This window comes from Paramormyrops kingsleyae, chromosome 17 (assembly GCF_048594095.1).
Source record: "Paramormyrops kingsleyae isolate MSU_618 chromosome 17, PKINGS_0.4, whole genome shotgun sequence".
Lineage (NCBI taxonomy): Eukaryota > Metazoa > Chordata > Actinopteri > Osteoglossiformes > Mormyridae > Paramormyrops > Paramormyrops kingsleyae.
This window is the reverse complement of record NC_132813.1, coordinates 12,643,300-12,668,130: the sequence shown is the minus strand read 5'-3', so window position 1 is coordinate 12,668,130 and position 24,831 is coordinate 12,643,300. Positions and strand designations below refer to the sequence as shown.

The window sequence follows — 24,831 nt, the reverse complement described above, 5'->3', positions numbered from 1 at the left end:
ACATTGTTTTAATGTAATTAAACAAAGCATCTTTTTATATCATTCTTTTTTTGTTTCTATTCATTAAAAAAGTAACTTTTTCTAAATCAAAGTGACAAAAAACCCTACTCTAAGGCTAATAAATGTTTTTCACGATCTGGGACATTATTTAATACAATACAATATTTATTACAAATAAATACTAAGCAGTTAAAACGAGTGTATTGAATGCTGTCTGTCATTGTTTATTATCACATTTATGTGCATAACTCTATGGCAGTTAATGCCATGCACTGTGTAATGTTTTATATAGACAGTTAGGTTCTCCAATTAAAACAGCAACAGCATCATTGTTTTATAAAGTAGACTATAGGTTAATAGGGTATGTATTAAGGGCTTCATTTTCGCTAGAGGAAACAGCTGGTGTGATGACGTAACACAGCGAAAATTTTGACATTTTTGTAAACTGTATTTATGAAAAAGGACTGCATTGATGCAGATATAACAATTTATCGAAAAACACACACCTTGTCGTAATCCTCGCTCTGTGATGCTTCAGTTGAAGACCGCGCTGAAAGACGGGGCGGAGCCGAAGTCAGCCGCCGTTTTCATATTAAATTTAAAGGGGACGTGGGCGATCACCAATTTGTGTAAAGTTTATGGAGAATTTTTAGGGGGGCTGAGTACAAATGTTAAGGGGGATAAAGCCCCTCTAAAAATGGCCTAGCGACGCCCACGACTGTGGTCAAAACACAGATAATACAGAGTCAGTAATTACTCCTGCTACAAGACCCAGCTGATTCCTAAGTATTATTGTTATTTTTTTACATATCTTCCAGGGTTTGTAAGTAATGTTTATTCGGATATTTTATTTTTTACAAAATGGGACAAAACCACGATAGCTTAAAAACCATGCTAAAAATGAGCTATTATAACAACAGTGCCATCTAGAGGAAGCACGGCAGATAGCTACAGTTTTGTCTCGGCATCATTAGGGGAAAGCATTGGGAACAGGTAGATGAATACGTAGCCTGTACTAATGAATTCACAGTCATTCATGATAATAAAACCGTTACCTTAACAAGGATTAACTAAAGAGGTTTTTACAGTGTAAAACGTTCGGAGATAGGTTGAAATGATGCGATAATGCCAGAAGATAAAACTAAAACTTGCCTCCATGTTTCTCCAAATTACAAACCAAATTCTTCACTAAACATATCTCAGCAGGCTTAGGAAGGCAAAGCTGATATGAAATGACCACGACATTAGCCTTCTTGGCTTTGACTAGGAAAAACTCGCAGCCGTGGATGTACCGGCACTGTAACCTTGGTAACTCCCGCCACGAGCTCCATTACTATTGGCGGCTCTTAGCTTTTTAACTAATCAGCCTCCTGCGAGAAGGCGCCGCTTTGACCTCGGAAAGTGGTCCAATCGCTGCTGATGGAGTCGGCAACGGGAGAAGCAATAAAATCAGTAGGTTCAGTTAGGTAAGTAACGTACACACCTGGGGTGTAAATAGCGGAGTGAAATGACTATTACAGCGTCTTATGCGTACTCAAGTGAAAGTGCAGCAATTTTCAACTGCTTAATAAGGTACAAAATCTGAAAAAATGACAATTTTGACAATGACAACAACTATGCAAATATGTTTAGTGTAAACTAGTGGTGGAAAGAATGATCGAGGCTACTGTTATGCTAGCCGGTGCCTGACAGCACATGGAAATTTCTCACACTGGTTTTTGTTCCTGAACATAAATACGTATTCTGTGAGCTGCACATCCATCCATTCATTTTCTGTAACTGCTTGTCCTATTTGGGGGCGGTGGCAGGGTGGTTGTTTAGAGCCCTTCCCGGAGGCTATGGACGCAAGGCAGGGAACAACCCAGGATGCGGTGCCAACCCATCGCAAGCAGCACATACTCATCTCTGAGAATATACTGAAACCATGGAGCCCGTGGAGTACCATGCTGAGCGCTGTGTCTTCTGAAGATAAAACACTCCTGTCCCTTTGGCAAAATTGACCATGTCACCAAGATCATCAGGCTACCTGAAGCAAAGACTGCAGAGAAGAGGAGGAAACAGCCTGCTTTCACACAAGCTTTTTGGCTCCCTGCAAAGTCGTTCATCTCCCCTGGGTGGACGCTGACCAGAACTTGAGGTCAGGAGAATGTTTGAAGGTCACAGGCTCCTGTTTGTTTTCCATTATATTTTTCAAGGTTCCTAAAGGTTCCTTCTTTGAGAACCATTATGTATGCCCTGTCATGGACTGGCATCCTCATCCACAATGGTGGTTCTGGAGGGGCAGTACAGCCATGACAACATGCATGACCTCCGCTAAATATGTATGGTACTTGGGTCTGAAATAAATGTATTATTATTATTACCATTATTATTATTTACATTTATATATGTTGGCTAAATGTTGTGCGCTGGGAACAGGCGAGACACAAACATAAGCACATTTTCGTGACGGAATCAACGCGGGTGCACTGGGTGGTCAAGTTGCTTTACTTGGTGAAAAGTTAACAACAGAAAAAGATAATAATCAAGCTTTTCGAAGCAGGACAGTCTAAACAAGAAATCAGAGGTACATATTTGTAAAAAAATTTAAATGTGACTGCAAAGCATCTCTTAAATAACTTATCGGTGTTCAGAATCGTCTTTTGCTTCTTAATGCTGGTAATCTTGTGTAAGTAGAACTTGGAGGACATTAAGGTCAAATGCATCTGCCCCCTTGACAGAACAACTGACGCCAGTTTGGCCGCCCCATTTGAAACGGTCTAGAACCTCCACTGCTCGTCCAGAGTGTCCCTGGTCCTCTCCCCTGTGCTTCTCTATATAGGTTACATTCTCACCGCAAACCTGTATTGGATACATGGTAATGAAAGAGTAAAATCTGACACTGGCTATGAAATATGTATACATTACAGGGACATCAATCACGCGTCAGGAATACCAGTGTTACGGGCACTCTGAGCTAAAGTGAAAATCTCCATTATTTTTTTGTCCCAGTTTGCAGTTAATTAATTTGCTCAGAAAATAATGTCGCCAGACTTTTTCAGAGAGAAATTAACCAATGATTGGTTGAATCAGTCAATTATTTATACTTGCAAAACCCATCCATCTTCAAACCCCTGGAGCAGCACTGGGCACGTGTTCTTGGACTGCAGAAGGAAATTATCATAGCAGAAGGAGAACATGCATCCTCCACACATGGGACAGGGAGAGACCCCTAATCCTCGAGATGTGAGGCAGTGGCACCCACCCACTGTAATACAAACTGCAAAATCCAGGTGTTGGTATTTTGATTTTAAACAAGGATGTTTAATTGAATGAAATGTGGGACACAATGAAGATCTAGACATCTCTCCCCTTTCTCCATCTGTTCAGCTGAAAAGCCTTGGAAACTTGTAAAGGTAATGATCTGCATTCATTTATCACAATAACTGATCCAATCAAGATACTGATGCTTCAAGAAGCATAATGTGGACAGAGCAAGGAATCACCAAAGAACAGCTAAATCCAGCAGAGGGCAACATTGACTCACTTTGATATGAGGGATGAGGCTGGACAGAAGACTCAACAGCTACATCTGCTTTGAGATCTGGCCCCAACTTATAACATGTTCATATATATTCTTTGTTTGTGTTGTGGTCCTTGCACAAAATTTTTAGTATTCCATTAATTGCTTGTGATTTTTGAAAATGTAATAGAAGTTCATGCAAGTCAAACATTGCCCAATTTAAAATGCTGAAAGGTAGACTACTGTATGTGTTTTGTGCACTAATCTGAATTTCTACATTTTTTTCCCTAAGGCTATAACAATATAACAGAATTCTATCTGTTACAGTATATAGAATTTAGCTTCCGTTAAAATTGCATTTTTAACATAAATATAAAATTAAATAACAAGGACATTTTCACAGAAATAAAGACCAGCTTTATTTTGCCTTCTCACATAATATACAGAATTTTAACATCTGTCACTACCAGGATATCAGGCCTGCATCTCCATCCAGCAATGGTGGCTGTAAGGATACAGCACACAGGTATACAGGCATTTCTTTATATACACACATTTACCTGTATACATCGTTCCTCATCAGCTCTAAGGGAAATAACTCAACTGTTAAATATATACCATTCTCTTGATTGTTTCTCCATAATGTGTGTACAGTGTCTGGAAATAAAAACTAAAATTACTACATTTCATGCAAGTTTACTCAATGATTAAAAAAAACAAAACAAAACAGGTATTACCGATGTATATTAGATCTGTGCAACTGCAACTGATATTTGCTTTATCAGCTAAAAAAAAAGTTGTCTTGAAGATGAAAATGATTAAAAGTATTTGAGTATTTGTGATTTAATTCCGTTTGCGGGCGCAGTACGATTCTCAAAAAAGTGTGAGAAACTCAAACATTTTGAAAAGAAGGACGTGGTGATTGTAAAAACTCTGATTGATATGCTAATACCACTTGAAGTCAGAGAGGCTGTGTTTTAGAGAAATTATTGTTCCTAAAAAGAGATTCACACCAATGTGCAGAAAACATGCAAGTAGCTTCGACAGAGCCCAGCAGAGGAGATGGGCATCCATTACTGAAACAACAGGACTGGTGTCAAGTGAACTCGGAGTTTATGATGGAAATATTGAAGAGATGAGAACATGAAAGCTGAAAAATCTTTGCAAGTGTTCTTGAGAAGATTGTGATGCTATTTGTAATGTATCAAACTTATATATCACCTGGCATTTGTAATTGTACTAGACAAATGAATTTGCCTATATTTGTCAATACAAAAGACTAATAAACTGTAGCATCAAGAATTTTGTACTATAATTTCTTTCACTGGAGGGTAAAATTCCTGTGAAACGGATGTGACTTGTACTAGCTATATAGCTTTTAGCACAGTTGTTGGGCTCACTATTCGTATGATACTTGTTCTCGTTTAACTAAAAGGTTACACATATTCATTTATGTTATCCATTTATTCGGCTGAATTTTTACCGAAACTGTTCGGGATAAGTACACTTTTCCAAGGTAACCATTAAGATCGATGGCTGCATTTTAATTCTGATAATCAACTGACTTGGAGCTTCCATGAGTTTCATTTGATTGTGTCAGTATTCATTTAATAAATCATATTTCATAGGGCACTATTTCTCAATGTTGCTGCACTCTCAAGCATACATATTTGTCCTATTCCACATGATTATGTATTTTTAATGTAACATTGTATTACCAACACATCCATATTCACAATTTAAAATAGCTTTATATGTCTGAAAAGTACCAAGACAACCTGTGATTTTCTTCAGTCCATTGTTGGCAATATAAAATGGACAATGCAGTTCCAGTAAGGAAGCAGTCAAATTTTCAATACCATTATGTAAATATCTATTTTTGCAAAATATAATCATCTTACAGGTTTTTAGTAATGTAGCAGTACCAGGTAGACACTGTACTGCTAGAAATCTACCTTATTTTCACAGAAATGTGGCGAAACCCCAAAGTTGTAATATTATACTTACTTTAAAAATGGGTGCCATTAATAGTGAAAATGATCCGCTTAATATCTTCTTTTTTACTGCAGCAACTACAAAGTGGGAAAAATCTAACCATTTAGCGAATTTGTGACTGAGATTGTTAAAAACTGTTTAAGAAAGAAGAAAGTATCTAGAAAGATCAGTAATTTCTACATAAGGATACAAGAGGGACAAATGTATAGTAGGATCATTCCCAATGAGTTCTGGAGAACATCAAGAACATCTCAGAAAGAGAGCTCATCTCGAGTGTTAAATTTCCGGCTCATGTTTTACGTTACGTGTGCCTTTAGGAAGCCTCAAAGTGAGGGAAATGCAGCCCTGTTGTATCCACTGGCAAAATCATAGGTGGCATGAGGAAGGGAGTAATCCGTGAATAAGTTTGGGAAGGCCAACGCACACAGGGTGTTCTCTTCCACTGGTAAAGAAACGGTGGAATCCAACTGGCAGTAGAGTGGAGGCTGGGCTTGAATCGTCCGCATGTTTTCACCCAGACTACATGGCGCCGCTTTCTTGGATGGGCCAGTGCAACCACCCCATGGTTCTGCGTACAGAAGGCCCTCAGATAGGTGATGGGGTTCATAGGAGTCCTGTCCAGACAGTGCCTCCTGCTGGACCCGCATGGGCATGCCCTGGGGTATGTCCTGTTCAACCAGCATGTCGCTGTAGTCAGGGCCTAGAAGTTCGAAGAACTCAGATGCCTCTGGCCCAGCCCGCTCTAGATCCTTCAGGGTCATGCCGGAGGTGGAAGTAACCCTGGGGCAGATGGCAGGCTCAGTGAAGAAGGATGGGGGCAGGTTGCGCTGGCGGAGGGGTGGCTTCCGGGTTTTTTCCCCGCGGATGTCCTTCGTGGGCTCAAAGAGGGCAGCCAGGCTCTTGCTCTGCAGGTTGGCTTGAATGCCGTCACGCCGGGCCACAGGTTTGCCTGGGATGTTGCCGGCGTGTGAGGTGGGGGATCCTTGCCTCTTGCCTTGATCTTGAGCCAGGTTCCCCCCCGACCCGATGATTCCCGTACACCTCTTGATCTGCTTCTGCAGGTACTTGCGGTGGTTGACTTTCCGCTTGGACTTCACTGGCTTGTCCAGGGCCAGCTTGATATTACTGGAGGCAGAGTCGATGAAGCTCAGGAGGTCCCGGGTGGTTTCCCGAAAGTCCCCTTCGCAGGCCACCTCCCCGAGGAGGCTCCCGTCAAATGGCTTCTCCGCGTCATACTCCATGCCAGACCCGAGGAAGCAGAAATTCATGAACTGGGAGGTCACGATGGGGGCCTGTACGGCCATCTCTCTGTCTCACCCAGCACTCTCTCCAACAGCATTCGCTACAGTCGCCAAAAATGAGCCTCAGCAAAGCATTTTTCTCTTCCCGTTCCAGGGTGACTTGCAAACCCTTGGTTCTGAATGGCTCCGCAGCCCCTTTCGCTCCCTTGAGCTGAACTGAGAAACAGTGTTTTGGGGGAAGGGGAGAGCTTTTTTTAGGGGCTGGGCTAATGATGTCAGGACATCAAAGAGGTGGAGCAGAGAGACCCCAGGACTTAACTCTTTGCTCACGCTTGACCACCTGCAACTAAGAAGGATTTGTCTGAGGTGTCCCGCTGTGTGGGTAGACAATACCAGTGGGGTAATCTCCTCTTTTTGTTCCACGGCAGTGTACACGCATGTGAGTTCAGACCTTGCTATGAAACTAATGCATACTGCAGAGTTTCAACAATATGCAGTCTTGGCTCCTTTGTAAAGCCATTTTGAACATTCAAACATGCATAAACTAGTATTTGATTATTTAGTGTCAGATCTTTGCTTTACTTGGAATGAATTTTGGAATATTATTTAAAAGCCTGGATGGCAGTACTCTTCCTTCTTGGTGTTTTAGAACAAGGATCTTTAGAATCAGTCAAAGCTCCCGTCTTTCCATGGGTTTTAATGACTCAGGAATCGTTTGATCACAGTTGAATGAATATTCATTAAATCCATTAAGATGGGGGCTGTGTGATGTTGCTCTCTGTCTTTTTAATTACTTTGAACTAATTTTTTTTAATCCTAGATTTAAAACTTCTGTACCGTTTTTGGAAGATACAAGATTGCCCCAGTGCAAATAAAAAAGAATGTGTCTCATGTCAATGTCTGTTGCATAATTGATGAAGAACATGGCATTTAACCTGTTTTGAATCACTGCATCGTAATTCCTAAATAGTAAACGGGAGTACTCACAACAATGCAAGTAGGAAACAAGATTATCAATTTGATTATGAATTTATACAATATTATCTGTGTACATGTCTACTTACATTACCCTTTACATTATCCATTGCTTTTATTACTCATGATTAATTAATAGTGTTTCATATAAAGCACTACTATCAATGAGTTTGTCTTCCTAAGAAGTCACATCAAATTTTCTTTTAATGAAAAATATACCGTCTTGCCAAACTTCACGTACAGTTATTAGAACAGGCCCATTACAACAAGGTTTACATAATTCTCCACAAGTTCTTTTAAATAGGGCGCAATATCAACTGTACATACTTGTTATTGGGGCTTCTGTAGATTTTCGTCTTCTGGCCTTGTCTGTGTGTCGTAGGCTAATTAGGCTAATTTATTAATATAAATTAGCCTAATTAGACAGGTAATTAAGGAAAAAGATTATTCTCAAAGCATGTAATTCAAATGAAAGGCAGCAAAAATAAACAAAACTAGAAAGAAATGTGCAAAAACATACTTGGTGCGTTACGCATTTTGTACTTCCGCTCATAGTCAGCTTGTTGTCCTTTTTTGTATTTAATCCCTGTAATATGACACTTACATCACTGAATGCTACTTCCTGGCCTTGTTTACACATAAACGTGAAAGGAGTTGTGCTAATCTGCTTCTCACTTCAGCGTGTCCACAATTGATATCAAGGACTGAACTTTGCACAATCACGTGGAAGGTTTGTTTTCTATGGGAAAATCTCTGTACCCAAACAGGTGTCACTGTGTCGGCCCGTCTTCCCCCGCGTCTTAATCTGCTCATGGCCAAAGTTGATTTCTTGTGTGCTTCCCGCACCAGTGGGAATTTCTGCCCTGCTCTGACAGCTATTATGGCCTGCCTTTGACATACAGCCCTACAGGGACTAAATAGCGCCTATTCTTCCCCGGCTGTGAAAGGGAGCTTTGTGCCAGAGATTCATTAAACTGCACCTCACAACCCTTCGTAAAATTGGGCTCAATAATGAACAGTCGATTTAACTGGAAAAGCTGCCGGAGCTGTTAAATTAAAGGGAATAAAGTGCGCTTCAAGCTCAGTGTGCCAGAAAAAACGGTGACCTGGAGAAATCCTGAGCATGACTGAAGCCAGCCCCCCCCGGCCAAACAAAGACGCATTTACAGGAAGCGTCGGGCCTGGCAGCAAGCAGAACCGAGAACCATATCCAAACCCGGATGGGTCCGCCTGGTTCTGAGCCCAGTCGTCACGCCGAGAGCTAGAACGTCTGTATTTCTGGGTGGTTCATGCAGGACGACATCGGGGGAGTTATTGAGAGATATTCTCCTTCCAGAGCACTGTCATCAGGCTGGAATAGAGGCAAACCGTACAACCAAATTAAAAATTTACTACCGTATTGTGTCCGTGTATCTGGTGAGTTTCATTTAGCATCCCTCAAACCATACATCTCGTAGAAGCATTGTAGGAATAGATAACTTTTATGCAAATTGGAGCTATTTCTTATCAGACAACAACTGTACTTCACTGTAATACAAAAAAACTAGCTTGATACTCCGCTTTGGAAATAAACGTCTCCAAAGGATTCCATGTAGTTTTAATTCTCTTTCCAAAACCAGAAGCCATTTTATCTTGTTATTAGAATTACCTGCATACTTGTGTACGTTCTATGACTATGAACCTGCTTTTCTATGGAAGACAGACTTTTGTTCTGGGGCTGTGAGCCGGGTGCTTGCAGGTTGGCTCGAGTTTAGCGCTTGTGTGTGATTCCGGCTGTGCGAGAGAGGGCGGCTTACTTTAAACGAAAGTGTTTTTAAAGCTCGCCGTGCCTGTGTTCCCAAGGACTCCCCTTTTCTTCTAAAAGTGCATTTCAAGGTGAGGCAGTGAATTATTTAGTGTTGGGAGGGGAATAAGTCTCGACGTTTTAAAGGAGAGGAGGGACAGTCAGAAACTGTTATTATCATGTAAATCCCAGGGAGAAAGGGGGACAGTGAAACCGATAGCACTGATCTCATTATCTGAACCCTGATACAAACCTCACCACTGAAAGGGCCCCACAGAAAAGCTGCAATCGGTACACAATAAGCAGTGGCGCCCCAAATTGGAACGTAGCAACAGTGCACAAACAAGCTTTTTTCTACACTTTTATGAGTTTTCCCCCCTGAAAAGCAAAGTGTGTGTGAGGGGATGTTCTGCTACTCTTGGTCTTTCATTTTTTTGGGGTCCGTATCTGTCCAACATTATTTAGTCCGAAATTAGATCTGATGCTTAATCAAAATTACTAATCATTATTCAAGAAATACATCTTTCAATTAAATTCGACTGTATAATCACTTAATATGGCCCCTTATAAAGGTGCTTTGATATCACAGAACCAGTGAGCTTCACGAGAATAACCGGCATGTCACAGAAGGCAGTTTATCCTTCCAGTCTTTTCCTTCATGAAAGCAACATCCAAGAGGTGTGATAGTTTAGCCCGTGCTGCCACCAGTCTATTGTGCTACAGGTGGTCATTGATGGCTAAGGACCTGTGGCACAGAGTACAGAAAGCAGTCTTTATGACCACAGAAAGGGTGAGGGGGGGGGGGGGGGCTGGCAGAGACAGGAACTAAACAGCACTGCATTAAAGGGGCCAAAACATTTAGGTTAATTTGAACTTGTTTTTACGTTAATTCCACGAAGCACTGCAGCACACGGGGCTGCATTTCCAGCTCGAAACGTCAGACAAAGAGAAGATATTCAGGTCAATTTCAAATTTTCACTAAAAGAATCACTCTAGCTTAAGATCCGATTTCAAAGGAATTTCAAATTTTTTCAAATTTTAATTTTATGGAATCTGCCAAAATTACTTATTGCCACTCACCAGTACACCACCGATGCAAAAAGAAAAAAGTGCACTAAACTTAATTCCAGAACCGATACAGAGCATGGAAATCGCTCTGTTAGTGTGTGGTCCGCTTCTAAAAAGCTGCACCCTGGTCTGAGCACACAGGTCATGGCAGGTCAGGGCAATACCAATAACAAAATTTGATTGATGGCAGCGTCAGGGGAGAGAGAGAGTGGCAAAATGATTTCTACTAAGTCCTACGAAATGCCACTGGTGGATCCTGGGGTGCCAGCCGATCACCATTTTCACGTTCGCTGTGCGACATGTAGCTACACATAAATCAAATACCGCACACACGTGAAGACAGAGTCATTTTAACCCAACAGAGACAGCAAGTCTAACGGCGTAACAGAAAGCTCACCATTCCCCGAAACACCAACAAAAATTAATGCCGAGAATCATTTGGTGACAACGGACATAAAGGCACCACATTCTGTTCATAACTGACTGACAGTGAAAATTTAATTTGACCCATGTGAAGACAGGGGTCACAAACATTCACACAGTAAACCTGAACAGTGCAGCACAGCTGGAGAGCATGAAGGGTATCCACACCACACATCTGCATCAACCCCCCCCCCCAAACCTTTAGCAATATTAGTAGAGGCAGGGGAGGCGGGGGGGGGGGGGGGGGGGGGGGTCACCATCGGCTGAGTATGACCGGCCTTGCAGGTTACCCACGCGGGTCGGGTCATGGCGCTTTGCTGTGGTCACCTCCCACCGGTGCCGTTATTGCCTCTCCAAGATTGCATTTTAATTAAACCGCAGGCGTGTGAATGAAAGGGGACATGGGAAACAGGCTGCCACAGAATTTTTTTTTTATTTTTATTTTTTACAAACGATTGAAATTTTTGAAATATTTAATGCATGATATCATTACGCCGTTTTGATACCTTCTGAAAGAGCTGGCCTGGCTACCGATTAAGGAGACCCAACAGGGTCTGTTGAGAATTCGCAACATTCTCAGTGCTGACAGAAAACGCTGCCGGAAGCGAGGCCGTTCCGGCCCATTCCGGGCCGCTCCAGAGCTGCCTGCGCTCCCAAACCTGCAAATACATTCTCGCGGCTCCAGTATTAAACTGCCCACTCTCGCTTTTTGCTAAGCCACATCTTTACGTGGGGAGCAGCTCACGGGGTGGGCCGTTAAAAGTTACTCCCAAGAGAGGACAGATTCTTTTGTTGGTGCAGCAATGGGCGCACAAAGCTCCTGAAACAATTAGCAGATTCGGGTGTTTCTATTGCTTAATCTTCCCTTATCGGATGAGAAGAAGCGCTCACCTTCAGAAAGGCCTGAAGACCACACACCAACTCCGGGTTCATCACTCACACTACAACCGCTGCACTACAGTCACTCTGAACGTTACATTTGTGAGGAAAAAATACAATCAATACAAAGCAAATAAAGTACAAGTGTTTTTTAATAATACGGCTAATCAGTCCAGGAAAAGTGTGCTTTAGAAACATTTCCATTACAATTCAATTATTCTGCAAAAACTAAAGTTTGGTTAGGTGGTGGAAAAAAAAACCAATACGATTTACAAGAGTCAAAGACAAGAGCCAAAAGAACTTCACAATGTTGATCTGAAACGAAACACTTTTCCCAGCATCTGGTTAAAATGTACCAAGTAAGGTTCCCTCTCCCACACACTGAGCAGTTTTAATGGTTAATGACTAACTGACCTTCAGCTACCTCCAAAGTATGGGTTTCAGATGAGGAGGTGAGGGTACCACTGCACCTTCATAATGCATATAGATTAATAACAAACATTATATGATGTGATAATAAGAAACATCGCAATCAAACTAATGCAGTGTTTCCCAATCTGGTCCTTGGGGACCTGCAGACAGTCCACGTTTTCGCTCCCTCCCAGCCTGTCCCCATTTCTGAGAGCTGAGAGGGAGCAAAAACGTGGACTGTCTGCAGGTCCCCAAGGACCGGATTGGGAAACACTGGTATAATCATGAGATGTTAGTTATTGACGTGTATTAAAGCTGTTAAGGTGTGTTAGGATTTTAAGGTATACTTACATCTTATGTGTAAGTATACATCTTACTTATGAATGTTCTATTAATGCAGATATTGTGAAGCGCTACCAAGATTTAGTTGTTTGACATGATTTTAGAGGAAGCAGTTCAAAGCAAAGTGTAACACTTGAGCGATCTGGCTCTGGTACATTTTATAATCAACATGCCTGCAATGTGCAAATAATTCACCATGAAAACAGGTGAGAGTACAGCCATAGCGATTTCAGTAAACAAATACGGAGTATAGGTTAGTAGAAAACTTCACGCTTAGATAATCAGAGACAGTCACACGTGTGTGAATTCCAGCATCTTAAACTCATTGTTCTGTCAGCAGACAGTCTTTGGAAAAGCACCACTGGGCCAAAATACCTGAGACCCTGAACACAGCAGGGGTGGAGCTCAGGCTAGGCCTAATCAAGTCATTTCTGCTGCCTCTTTAATCCACTGCTGGATGTACTTCACCTCTAAGGCGCGGGCATGGAGGACTGAGGATGGGTCATAGTTGGTGTTGTAGCGCAGGTCCAGGTGGTGGGCGCCATCGGGAATCACAATGGCCACCAGGCTGCTGGTCAGGCTCTCCATCACCCCGCCACCTGACCACGGGTCCAGCTTTCCATTGCTGGAAGGAATTCAAAGCGGGATGTCAGTGCAGTTTTCCGATACCTCGTTTCCACCAACGCGGTGGCCAGCTTTTTTCCCCCCAATCCAGTACTGGTTCAGCGTGTTTCCACCACAAAAACCTGGCCCTAGGTTAGGGGAAAAAAAAAAATGGCTCCAACACTGCACCACAGAAAAGCTGGTCTCAGAATGTGGAACTAAAACGTCAGCGAAAGTGGGACGGGCTACCGCGTCCAAACCTTCCTTATACCCAGAAAATTCAATCCATAACCGATATAGTTTTGTCTCATTTCCACGGTGCCAGCCGTGAAACAACTTGCCAGATTATTAACGTTACATTATTAATTTTTTTTTAATTCTGTAGAAAATGAAAGATTGATTGAATACATTTAATAAAGTATAAACATGTCGCAGGATGAAAAAAAATAAAATAATAATAATAAAATACTGCTGAACAAGTGGCAAAGAGATCATAAGGTGGACAGCAAAGTATCTAGTATTCTAGTATTCTAGTATTCTAGTATTCTAGACTCTAGTATTGCACAATCATTAGAAAGACAGCAGCAAAACAGCGAGTGAAGATAAACTCACTCATGCACACAGACGGGGGAGCCTTTACGGAGACAAAATGGATACAGGCAGAGAGAGGGCGCAAGAAGTTATAGTCGGAATTTTTTTGGTTTGGCAGCTTAGAAAAACTTAAAACTGGAAACATCAAAATAAATCCAAAAAACTGAATTCACATGAACCTTTACTTTACTCTTACTTCTGCATATGTAACATTTTTGTTCTGTTCTTTTTTGAAAGCTGTGGAAACATGGGCAGGTTCCCAAAAGGTACCAAGCGAGAACCAGCCCAGCACCGGCTCCGTGTTGGTGGAAACAAGATAAGAGATGGAGCTGGCAGGAAGGCCACTAATGGCTAACAGGAGGAAACTGTACTTAGTTGCCTGGCTCAATGTGAAGAGAGCGAAATTCATGTCCTGTTGCAGTCACGGTTTGGTTACTTCTCAATCAGCATAATGATAGTAGACAGTGTGTTTTTATAGAGCTCATACAAGCTGATGGCTGTTTCCAAACCCCCCTCTCAGAGTTAACCTGCAGGCAGAGAAACCCTCACCTGCCAATATTAAGTTCTACTTTTAAAAAAAGCAGTTTTTTAAAAACAGAAAGAAAAGACAAAAACATACCCATTAAAAAAAGTATTAAATATTCAAATGTAGTAAAATTTATTGAGGACCTTTTATGAAATGCTACCTAATTGCTACCTACTTACCTGAAGATTATGTTGCTGTGGGAATGAATCTGTTTTCCCCCATACATAGTAATGGCCCAGTCGATGCGTGGTCTCACTCCGAACTGTTTGTAGCATTCCTCCGAAAAGGCTTGGAAATCCCAAGGCTGGGGCTCAAACATGTCCTGGACACCGTCGGTACACATCGGCATCACCATCTCTGTGCAAGCCTGCACACAATGACAGACACACAAAAGAAACACAGACAATCAATCGTAAGCCAGTTGACGACAATGAAAAATAAATTCCAAGCAAATTCTGTCTTAAGTTACAATGTAAGATTCTGTGTTCACTACGCAAAATATATCTAATACACGGTGAATAAAGTAAATGTAACCACTGTAACTAAACAAAATGCAGGTCTGTCAAGGTCCTATGTGGCATATACCTGATAGTACCAGCCAAGGTAGCCCAGATTGCCAGTGGCAGTCTGGGAAATATCAAGACAAGCTGCTTCACCAGTGTAATTGTAGTACACCCTGACTGCGTGGGAGATCGCCTGCAGGAGGAGTCTGTCTGGCAATGAAGCGTTCCTCAGATGTGTGCAGACCACCTGGAGACACAAGACCCAAAACGGAGAGGTGAAGCAGGAAGATAAGATACTGGGCAGCCACAGCGGCGTTTAAGGACAGACTGCAGCGGCAAGCAAACCGGCGGGGAGACCGTCAATCTCCTCCAGCTCATTTCTACAGTAGTTCCCGGGTGGCAACACTGACTGGACGCACAGCTACTGCCTTGGCAATTTACTTGATTTTGTACGGTACTCATGCGGTTTCCAAACGACTATGCATACCCAGATAGCACCATGTTATTGTTTCAGCGTTGAATTAGAGTTAAATACGTTGAATTATGCTCGGTGTTAAATTATCAACGTTGAGACTGAATTGATTTTTGGTCAGATTTTCAATATTGAAAAAATGATGGTGGCGAAACCTTGATTTAATGTTGATATAAAGTGACGCATTGAAGATCAACGTTGTTTCAACCTTTTTGTCGGATATGGAATCAGTGTCATTTCAACATGCGTGTGCTATCTGGGGTAACCTGTCATTCAGAAAAGGGGCATTTTAAAATAAGTTGGACAGTTTTGAAAATAAATCCCTGCTTGTTTTCTAAGGAGCAGTCATACTGTTCTAAACAAACATTTGCTGTACAAATCACAGACCAGAATGAAAAGGCAGACATTCATTCGTTAAATTATTCATATTATTGTTTGCAAATGTGCGGCCAATGCACTGGTGTGCTTAACAGAGGCTGGCCTCTTCGGCTGTGCCAGCCCAAGCTGTTTACACGCTCCTCTAGCTACTCCTGATGGTGCTCGGCGTGGATCACGCCCCATCTTCCTAAGCGGAAACCAAACCGATTATTAGCATTTGAAATTCAGGCTCGATTCTCGAGAGCACTTGATGTTCGCAAACACGACAGGACGTGCCAACGTTCTGGCCAGGAGACTGGCGAGGGAAGGAGCCCCAGCTTCTCTCTTTATGGCTCTGGCTTCAGTGTCATTCTGGTTGTTTCCATGGTCCTTGATACGGCTGTCGTTTGTTGTTGTGGCGACACTCTGCGTTGCGGCCATTTTTTTTCGCCTTCTTTGGGGGGCAGCTGTTATTGGGCGCACTGTGAGAACTCGAGAGGCTCTGCTCAAAGGCAGGACTGTCACCCTGGTGGGGCCAAATCTGTCACTATGGCTTTTGTCCAAAGTTTGCAGAGGCGGCGGTGGCCAGTGGGAGAGGAACAGCCACAGACATGTCCGACTGGTGATTTACACCGTGGAGAGGGGGGGAGAAACGCAAGGGCTCTTCTACAGCATCTTCCATCTACTTTTCAGATAGGATTAGGCTTATACATTGAGCTCTGCCAACAGATTTCCCCCCTCTAAATCCTCAATACCCCCCTTCTCACAGTCACTCAGATAATCACATTAGCTTTGTCATTAAAAAGGTCCTTTTTGCATCCACTGCCTAAACTGCTTAAACCACCCAAAGGGGTCGCATACATTACTGCAACCCAGACAGACAGCTGAAAATGACCATTTTGCGTTTGCCATTCCTAAACTCTTCACCGGGTTTGCAAAGAGCTAAGGGAACACAGTGAAATCTCATTATGTGCAAAATACACCAACACATCCCTGTACAAGCTCCTGGGGAACATCAGGCATCTCAAATAAACATGGTGACAAAATCCACAGTGAGCCCTACAGACATGCCAACAAAAGGCACCAAGACACTGGGAGTCCATGACGCATGCATATGGAGCGTATAACCTCACATACTGACATTTCAGCCTCAACGTGTTGGAAAAAAGGAAAAAATCCAAACACCGCCCCCCCACACACGCACACACGCACACACACACACACGCGCACACACACACACACACACACACACACACACACACACACACACACAGAGCACCAAGCGGGACACTTAATTTTTTATTTTTATTTTTTTAAGCCAAAAGAAAAATGCTAAAGTATGAAAAAACGATTGATAATCCACTAAACAGCCGCTGTTAAACTGGAAGAGGGAGAGGGCAGCTGATTAGCAGAGCCGATCATCGTTTCTGTGCCTCTGTGGAAAACAATCGATCGGCGGGCTGGATTTAATTACGATTTTAAAACATGTTGCAGACTGCCTAAAGCAGTGGTTCACAAACTTATGGTAAGCCCTTCCTGCGTGCCATCATTATAACTAACGTTTACAGAGACAGATACCTACCTTAAAAATAAGTGACTTTTTTATATATATGACGGAAACGCAGGCTAGAAGGCTGAGCTGATAGCCAAATAATAAATGTGTTATCTTGCTTTGTGTGCAGCCTAAGTCTACTTCCCGACAAAGGCAATAATCACTGGTTAGTCACTGTCAGAAACCCAACAACCGGGCTACCAGTTATCGTCGATTACCAAAAGTCAGTGGTTGCCAACTTCAAAAGTTGATTTGTCTTCACCAAATATTCACCTTATTTTCTAACACCCAAGTTCATACGTATTTATCATCACGTAAATATTCACAATTGATGAGAGCGTTTTAAAAAAGGGAGATCCTGTGCAAACTCTACTTTTAATCAACAAACTCCAAGTTCTCTAGATGAAGAACACTGACCTCACTCCCTTATCACTCTGAAACAAGAATACGTCAAAGTCAAGAACACAGAGCTTCCATTTCATTGAAGAAACTGTTTTAATAACACCCCTCCTGGTGACCGTATAAATGACATATTTTAAGATTAAAGATAATACATCATATTAATAAATATATGAAAGGTTGGGACAGATCAGCAGATATTTTTGCAGTAAGAGTTTGCAACTACTATCGCTGTGTCTACGATGACATTCTGCTGAGATTACCTGGATGGGCCACCTTGGAAGGGGCTGCAGGAAGTTGGCTTCATATGGGTAGTTGACCATGGCCAAATTCACCCAGGTTTCCTGAAGCCAGGCCTTGAACATCTGCATGTCCTGCTTCTTCAGTGGAGAGCACATGCTGAATTCATTGGAGAGCCAAGTCAGACCATCATCTACGCAAAGGGAAGGAGATGACGAACAGGACAATGAGAACAAAGACAATATTCTCTACCCGACTGCTGCACACTATATATTAAATACAAAAGTATTCATTAACATCATACCTGTGGAAGAAACATTGTCAACTGACGACCAAGACTTTCTGATGCTCACAGAGCAATCCAAGCCATGTCTGGTGAAATCGTTGGTCACGATTTTGTAGAAGACACCACAGCTCGTCATGTTGGTGAACTGCCAGATGGGAGCAGAGGCGGCCAGAGCCCTGGAATGCACAGAGGCTGAGTCTCAAATCAGGGGCTGCACCCTTCTAAGGCTAGCAAACGCGTGACAGTGGTGCGACAAGGCTGTCCCATTTCGAAGGCACATTAAAATGCATCTAGAAATGTGTCCTTCATTATCAGTGTTGTGAAGGACCTCATGGATCCTTCGCAACCCAACATATCCCAAAATTCTTTGCGCAGAGATAAAGTGGGCGTGTCCTGGCTAAGCAATATGAGCGGGGCTTTGTGACTCAACTGAACAGCTGGTGATGGCCAGACCATCCTATTTGGCAACGTTTCCATTCGCCCTTTCAAAGGAACACAGCCTACAAGGACTATGCCTTCTTAGACTGCGTCCTTGGAAGGATGCAGCCCTTGAATTCAGATGCAGCCAGAATCTGTCTACAAGGGTTTGCTTTTCAAGAAACAAGTGCAGTTTTCAAACTGTGTGTGTTGTCATATCACCAAACATGCAGGATGACTCAGATTTAGAAGCTATGAAAATGGAGGTTGAATTAGAAAAGCCATGAAAGTATGAATCCCTGTAGTGTCTCACCCCACCACCAGATGGGGATACTTCATCCTCATCCAGGCTGACAGCATCCCCCCATAGGAGCCTCCGATGGCCACCACAGGACTCTTGGTGGCTCCAGGCACTGTAGCCTTCAGGTGCAGGATGAGCACCGCAAAGTCCGCTAGGGCTTGCTCAGATGTTAGATAGTTCAGATGCTTGAGACTCTGTATCAGAAGAAACGGAAGAACCCAATGCTGCTTCTGCTTAATGGAAATGAGCAAAATCAGCAAGACTCTAGCATAACTCTTAATTACACTTCTGTTAATTCTGACCATGATTTTGCATATTTAATTTTTTTGAATGCATGCTATTAAGCAGAAAAAGCTAAAAGATGAATGTGACAAATTCTTGACTCCCAGAATTCATCACTTCAGCACCTAGAGATTTAAATAATTCATAGATTCTGAAAAATTGGTTTAAGATAATAAACTGACATTCACTTTCAATCTGACATCCAAATGAGAATCAAGTGAAAGAATGTGTGGCCTTTTATTTCAAAGTAGGTGCTACATTTAGATGGAAATGCTGTAGAAGACCAAACAAAGGTCACTAATTAAGGGGCTGGCGTGCTCCACGGTCCCTCAGGACCTATTTGTGACCAGCAGCCCAGGGGAATTCAGCAGAAATGTAGCAGTAGCAGGGGACGACGCCAAATCACTTTCATCACTCACGCTATAAGACTCTTTTCCAAATGGCAAAGACTCCCCGTAGTACCGATGTTCTGCAAACACCAACATGGCACCCAGTTCCTCAGCAACATCCCACATGAAACCCTGCACACAGATCAATAAGAATAAGAGTCATCGTCCCCCTCCATCAAATTCACCGATAATATCTTAGCATGCATACTTCAGATTTCATCAAAGCATGTTAAATTATTACTGTGTTGTTGCAGAACCAAGTAATGTCTCCTTCATTCCCAGTGTAGAAGAGGATTGGGCCACCAATCTGATGCCAGTGGTCATCATTAACAAGATATCTCTGCTTGAAGGTGCCGTCCTCTAAAAATCCAAAGTGATCAATCTGTAAAGACATACATGTGCATATGGAGTGAGGTACTGCAAAACAGTAATTTTAGTAGGAACTTTAAACGAAAATCGGTAAATAGGAGCAGGCAAATATACTAGAAAAAAAACTGTTCATTTCAGCAAAGCATAAAGACATCGCTCCATTACATGAGGAGGAGTGAAGACGTTTTCTAACCATTTCTGTTCACATACAATGCTAACGTGTGGAGATAAGAGAAACTACAGGAGATCAACCACACATGGCGGGTGGAGGGTGTTCTGAAGGGCTCTGGCTCTGCTCCACCCCAGCACTGTGAATAGACAAGCTCTGGGTTGGATGAGAGAATAATTAGCCTCAATTTGTATTAAAACCCAGAGCCAGTTTCAGGGATGCCACATTAGTTCCAGTTTAGCAGAGCGCAGTGATCGCTTTTCATCGATCTCTGGTGCTTGCAGTGAATCTCTCCTGCTCACCACATGCTCTCTTTCTCCAATCATTTTTTTTTGGGGGGGGGGGGATTGATTGTGGTCATAACTCCAGATAACAGAAAGGGTTAGCCACTGAAGACTTGTCCCTCTACTTGAAACATACCCTACGGTCTATAGGGAAAGCCACTCCCCCCCCCCCCCCCCCCCGACCCCATCCCAGTCCCTTCTCCACAGCATCCAACAAGCTCCAGCCTTTTTATGAGCCAACCCCAACAAAAACATTCTCAGACTTGAATGTGCTCATTCTTCCTCCCACCCCCATCAATCTCTGGCACAGAGTCAACGCCTCATGGAAACCTTGAAGCCACTTTGGGGAGACCTTCCATCTACTGATCAAAGCAACAGCCCTGTCGTGCTGAAAAGAAAATGCCAAGAACATCAAAAAAAAAAAATCAGACCCACTTTATGTCTCCCCCCCCCACCCCCCCCTTGCCAAGGGCACCTTTAGGGGTGCTATCTTAAGTCTTATGTCACCAATTTCCGCTGGTCAGGAAACACGGACTCCTAGGAACAATGTCTGGAACATTCTGCAGGATTATCTATGGTCACATTGAAACGGACTGCAAGTCATTTCACAACAGCGCTCTATTGATGATTTAATTAACGCAGCACTCTACTCAAAGGATAAGAGATTTTCACTAGAATTACAATGCAGAAATGGCATACAACTGTAACAGTTAAGGAACTAAATAATGCTTTTAATGATATTTCTATTAAAAACATGTGAATAAAAAGCACAATTTCAGCTACAAAAAAAACTGTCAAAAATTAAATAAGTAGAGTTTCTATGCCACAAAACAACCCAGTATATGGTTCCTATTTAACCGATTCTTCTTTGTAGCTGCTCTGTGTGAGAGAAAGGACTGTGGCCTCCAGATATTTGTGCTCACAGCTAGACAATGCCACCATGTGGCCAATAATGGTAATAGTCATTAAAATTGTAAGAACTGACAAGGGGCCTTTGACACAGTCAAATTAAACGCCACTGCCAAAACCAGAGGGTGAAAGTTCAGGTTCAGAAAGTATGAATCCAGACCAAGATTGTGTATCAACCGACCAGTTGAGCATAAAAAGTCACATTCACAGAGTATTCAACTGGTCGGTTGAAACACAATCTTGGTCTGGATTCATACTTTCTGAACCTGAACTTTCAATCTCTGGCAAAAACACTCAAAACGTTTCACTGTTAGAAACAAACAATGCTTCTGCATTCTAGTTTCTTGGTGCCTGAGTGTGGGCGGCAAATGATTGGCATGTTGTGGCCAGCGTTTCCGGTGGCAGCCACCATGCTCACAGCGATCCTGCACAGGGTAAGCGGTTATGGAAAAGGGAGGATAGGAGCTGGATATGACCCTTAGGGGGAACTCTGGGGGAACTCTAGGGGAACTAAATCACTAAATAGATTTAGAATAATATTTTTTCAAAAAATAAGATAGATGAAACCCCATAAATACGGTGTGGAAGAGCCTATAGATGGAAATCAAACTGAAATGCTCTTTAATATCGGACAACACTGGGATTTCAGTCGGCTGGTGAATCTTCTGGTGAATTTTAAATGTAATGGTCATACGCACTAATTTAAGGAATCACTGTTACTTAAAAGGGCCCTACACACAATTAAATACTCTACATCAGTATTTCTCAGGTTAACTGGAGTTACCAAATTGCCCCTAGGTGTGTATGTGTGAGAGACTGGTGTGTGAGTGTGCCCTGAGACGGATTGGTGCCCCATCCTATCCTGGGTTGTTTCCTGCCTTGCGCCCGTAGCCTCTCGGATAGGCTCTGGACCCCACCTGAACCTGAACAGGACAAGCGGGAAGAGGAAAGGAAATGGATGGATGGAGGGGCGGATGGATTTAGTAGCATTAATGATCCTATAGGCCTGGGCGTAAAGGCTTCTCCTCAGACTCTACAAAACAATTTGTAAAACCATACATTGGACGATTAAATAATTAACTGGAGCAACAGTTGAATAAAGTAATCACTAAAAACTGTCACTGTTACTACTGGTGTATATTATAAAAACTCCAGAATTCTGGAGTTTCACTTCAAAATCAGTCTTTAAAGGTTTATTTTGCATTGGTAAGGATGCAGCCATCTTCACCACCACAGCTAAATCAGGACTTCCTTTGCTACTCAAGCCAACAGGAAATCTAAGCAATGGGTGCTAAAAAATGTACACGGTCTTAAATTTCCTCCTGAACCTACAACTAGGTGGGGGGTGGGGAGGGGTGAGGGTGTGTGAAGCATCTGTAAAAACACTTGGTCCCCAGTGTAAAGTCTTCATATTCATGTAAAAAAAAAAAAAGCAAATGCTTAAACTTAACTAGGGGTCATCCTTTAGATGTACTGGAAGCACTGGAAATATAGACATCAACAGCAGTTTTCCTTTTGTTGTTGTATTTTAAAGGGGAAAAGGTGCAAGAGAAAATAAAAGTCAAAAACATAACGGTCAGTGATGACCCAAGCGTGCTCCAATTCACCACTGAACCCATCAGACAGTCAAAGCACTCAGTGGAAATACCATCTCAGCATTTCACTAAATGTGTTTAAACATGTTTAAAACAGTCAATTAATATGTAAACCACTGCAGCACACATTTGAAGTTATAGCAGTTATCAGGACCATAACAGGTCTCACTAGGGCAGCCCGCCAGCGGGGATATCCGTTTGCAAGCTGGCCAACACTTAATGTCTTTCCCAGTCTGCCTGCTGGCAGCAAGGAGGAAATAATGATTATCTGCAACACAATACAGATCTACGGTAATGACTTCATTATATAGTGAGGAGGTGGAAGACTACTCCACGCCGCCTCGATGAGTCAAGTACTATCAGCAACATTCAAGTAAATTTGTATGTAATTTACATACAATAATTGTTACTCATTTGCGCGAAGATTGATGATTCTGTTTAAAGTGCATGCTGAATAGTGAAACGTTTGCACATGATCAGTTAATAATTGTAAAGTCCATCTACCCTCAGTCTTCCTCCTGTCGGTCTCCCTATACCATGTAACTGGGTTCTTTTATTTAACAAACCCCTAAAGTTCAGGAATAAGGATGTGAGAATGTAACGTTCCTTTTATAAATGTCTGCATTATTACGCTAATAGGGACACAGAAGGTCGCACGATCTCACAGCCTCCTGACTTCATGCACCGAGGTTCCTCCATACAGACATAAACGAAAGAAGGAAGTTTCTCCACCAAACTCAATCGTCACAATAACATTTCAAACTACCGTAAGCAACAAAAAACGCACAATTTAACCGTAATACATTAACAAAAAAAACTAAATGTACGCAAACTCTCAGCTGCAGTAAAGAAACTTACCTTCTGATCGAAGTACTTGGTTACGTAGGACACGCCGTTTGCGACAGGCGCGTTCGCGGCACTAAGTCTGGACAAGAGCTGGGATTTTAAAGCTTGCACATTTAAGAAGCAAAAAAGAAGCAGAACGACAAGGACCCCCCTAATGGAGGGCGCACGTTGGGGTGTCATCGGACACGGAATGAGGAAGAAAGAGAGAGGAAGAGACCTGTCACAAGTTACACGTGATAGCGAGCATCTTAAAGCCCGCAGGCAGCGCGTGGAACGCGGAGGCACGCTCAGACAAGCCCGGTCCATTAAAGATACAAATGTACCAACAAGCCATCAACATAAAAAAATAGTTCTTAAACGTGAGCCGTGAAAACTAATAGCTCACAAAAAAAAAAACATGAACCTGTCACCTGATCTAAAGTTTGTTTCTGTGTGTCGTCACAATTTAGAGGCGTGGCGTCACTTATGGCGTCTTTCAGTGCATGACGGGACATCCGAGCACAAACCCAGGATGGGCGGGGACGCTGGTTTACTAACAATTATAGTTGTAACGTACAGATTCCTCCTTATGTTATATGTACTAGAGTTTGTGTTGTGACTTATGCTCGTGTCACATATTTAAATAGAAGTTTGTTTGTTTAGTCATTTTGAACGTTATAATAATAGCGATTTTTAAATTACAATGTGTTCGATTTTTGTAATGACATAAAATGCCTGTATCTACATTAGTAACACTGCTATATTAATGTGTATTGGGTTATAGCTTGTAACATCTTTCCACAGGATTCCTGAACAGCTTTTTTTTGCAATGTCCTTAAGATCAGGTCTATTTTCATTATGCTTCTCTCACTGGAGTTCAGGATCCCTATTTCAAAATTTCCATTTCAGCTGGATTCCTTTTTCATACCATATTAAATGATTACAGGCCCTTACTTGTAACCGTAAGAAAATTATTATAATACATGTTTACATAAAATTAAATAACTTATGAAATACCATGTTTATGTTTTGGTTGCTGTTTGAAAGAGTTGACTTATAAATCATGAAAATATCAGCTCAACATTGTTATTTATCTTGATTAAAGGTATCAGTCCTTGCACCGGTTCTTCCTAAAATCATTGC

At 42.2% G+C, this 24,831-nt stretch overlaps 2 protein-coding genes across 2 annotated transcripts; both read right to left on the bottom strand.

Annotated features, from left to right (window-relative positions):
- Positions 1–3,902: 3,902 nt before the first annotated feature.
- On the bottom strand, positions 3,903–6,967 carry fam181b (family with sequence similarity 181 member B). The gene has a single exon (XM_023839430.2). It carries the CDS (start codon positions 6,799–6,801, stop codon positions 5,821–5,823), a length of 981 nt encoding a protein of 326 aa, XP_023695198.1. The 5' UTR covers positions 6,802–6,967; the 3' UTR covers positions 3,903–5,820.
- Positions 6,968–12,000: 5,033 nt separating this feature from the next.
- Positions 12,001–24,147, bottom strand: prcp (prolylcarboxypeptidase (angiotensinase C)). Its single transcript, XM_023839461.2, has 9 exons — positions 23,722–24,147; positions 19,779–19,919; positions 19,568–19,669; positions 18,879–19,060; positions 18,167–18,324; positions 17,886–18,055; positions 14,925–15,089; positions 14,519–14,706; positions 12,001–13,244 (listed from the first exon to the last, which is right to left on the bottom strand). Exons 1-9 carry the CDS (start codon positions 24,013–24,015, stop codon positions 13,040–13,042), a joined length of 1,605 nt encoding a protein of 534 aa, XP_023695229.2. The 5' UTR covers positions 24,016–24,147; the 3' UTR covers positions 12,001–13,039.
- Between the last annotated feature and the right edge of the window lie 684 nt (positions 24,148–24,831).

What these genes read in the sequence shown, in the direction of transcription:
- fam181b (XM_023839430.2), bottom strand. Translation starts at nt 6,801, where the DNA reads ATGGCCGTACAGGCCCCCATCGTGACCTCCCAGTTCATGAATTTCTGC.
- prcp (XM_023839461.2), bottom strand. Translation starts at nt 24,015, where the DNA reads ATGGACCGGGCTTGTCTGAGCGTGCCTCCGCGTTCCACGCGCTGCCTG. An exon ending in TTCCAAGGTGGCCCATCCAG is followed by an intron (nt 15,090 to 17,885) that starts GTAATCTCAGCA and finishes TTGTGTCTCCAG; the next exon opens with GTGGTCTGCACACATCTGAG. An exon ending in CACAGCAACATAATCTTCAG is followed by an intron (nt 13,245 to 14,518) that starts GTAAGTAGGTAG and finishes AATTCCTTCCAG; the next exon opens with CAATGGAAAGCTGGACCCGT.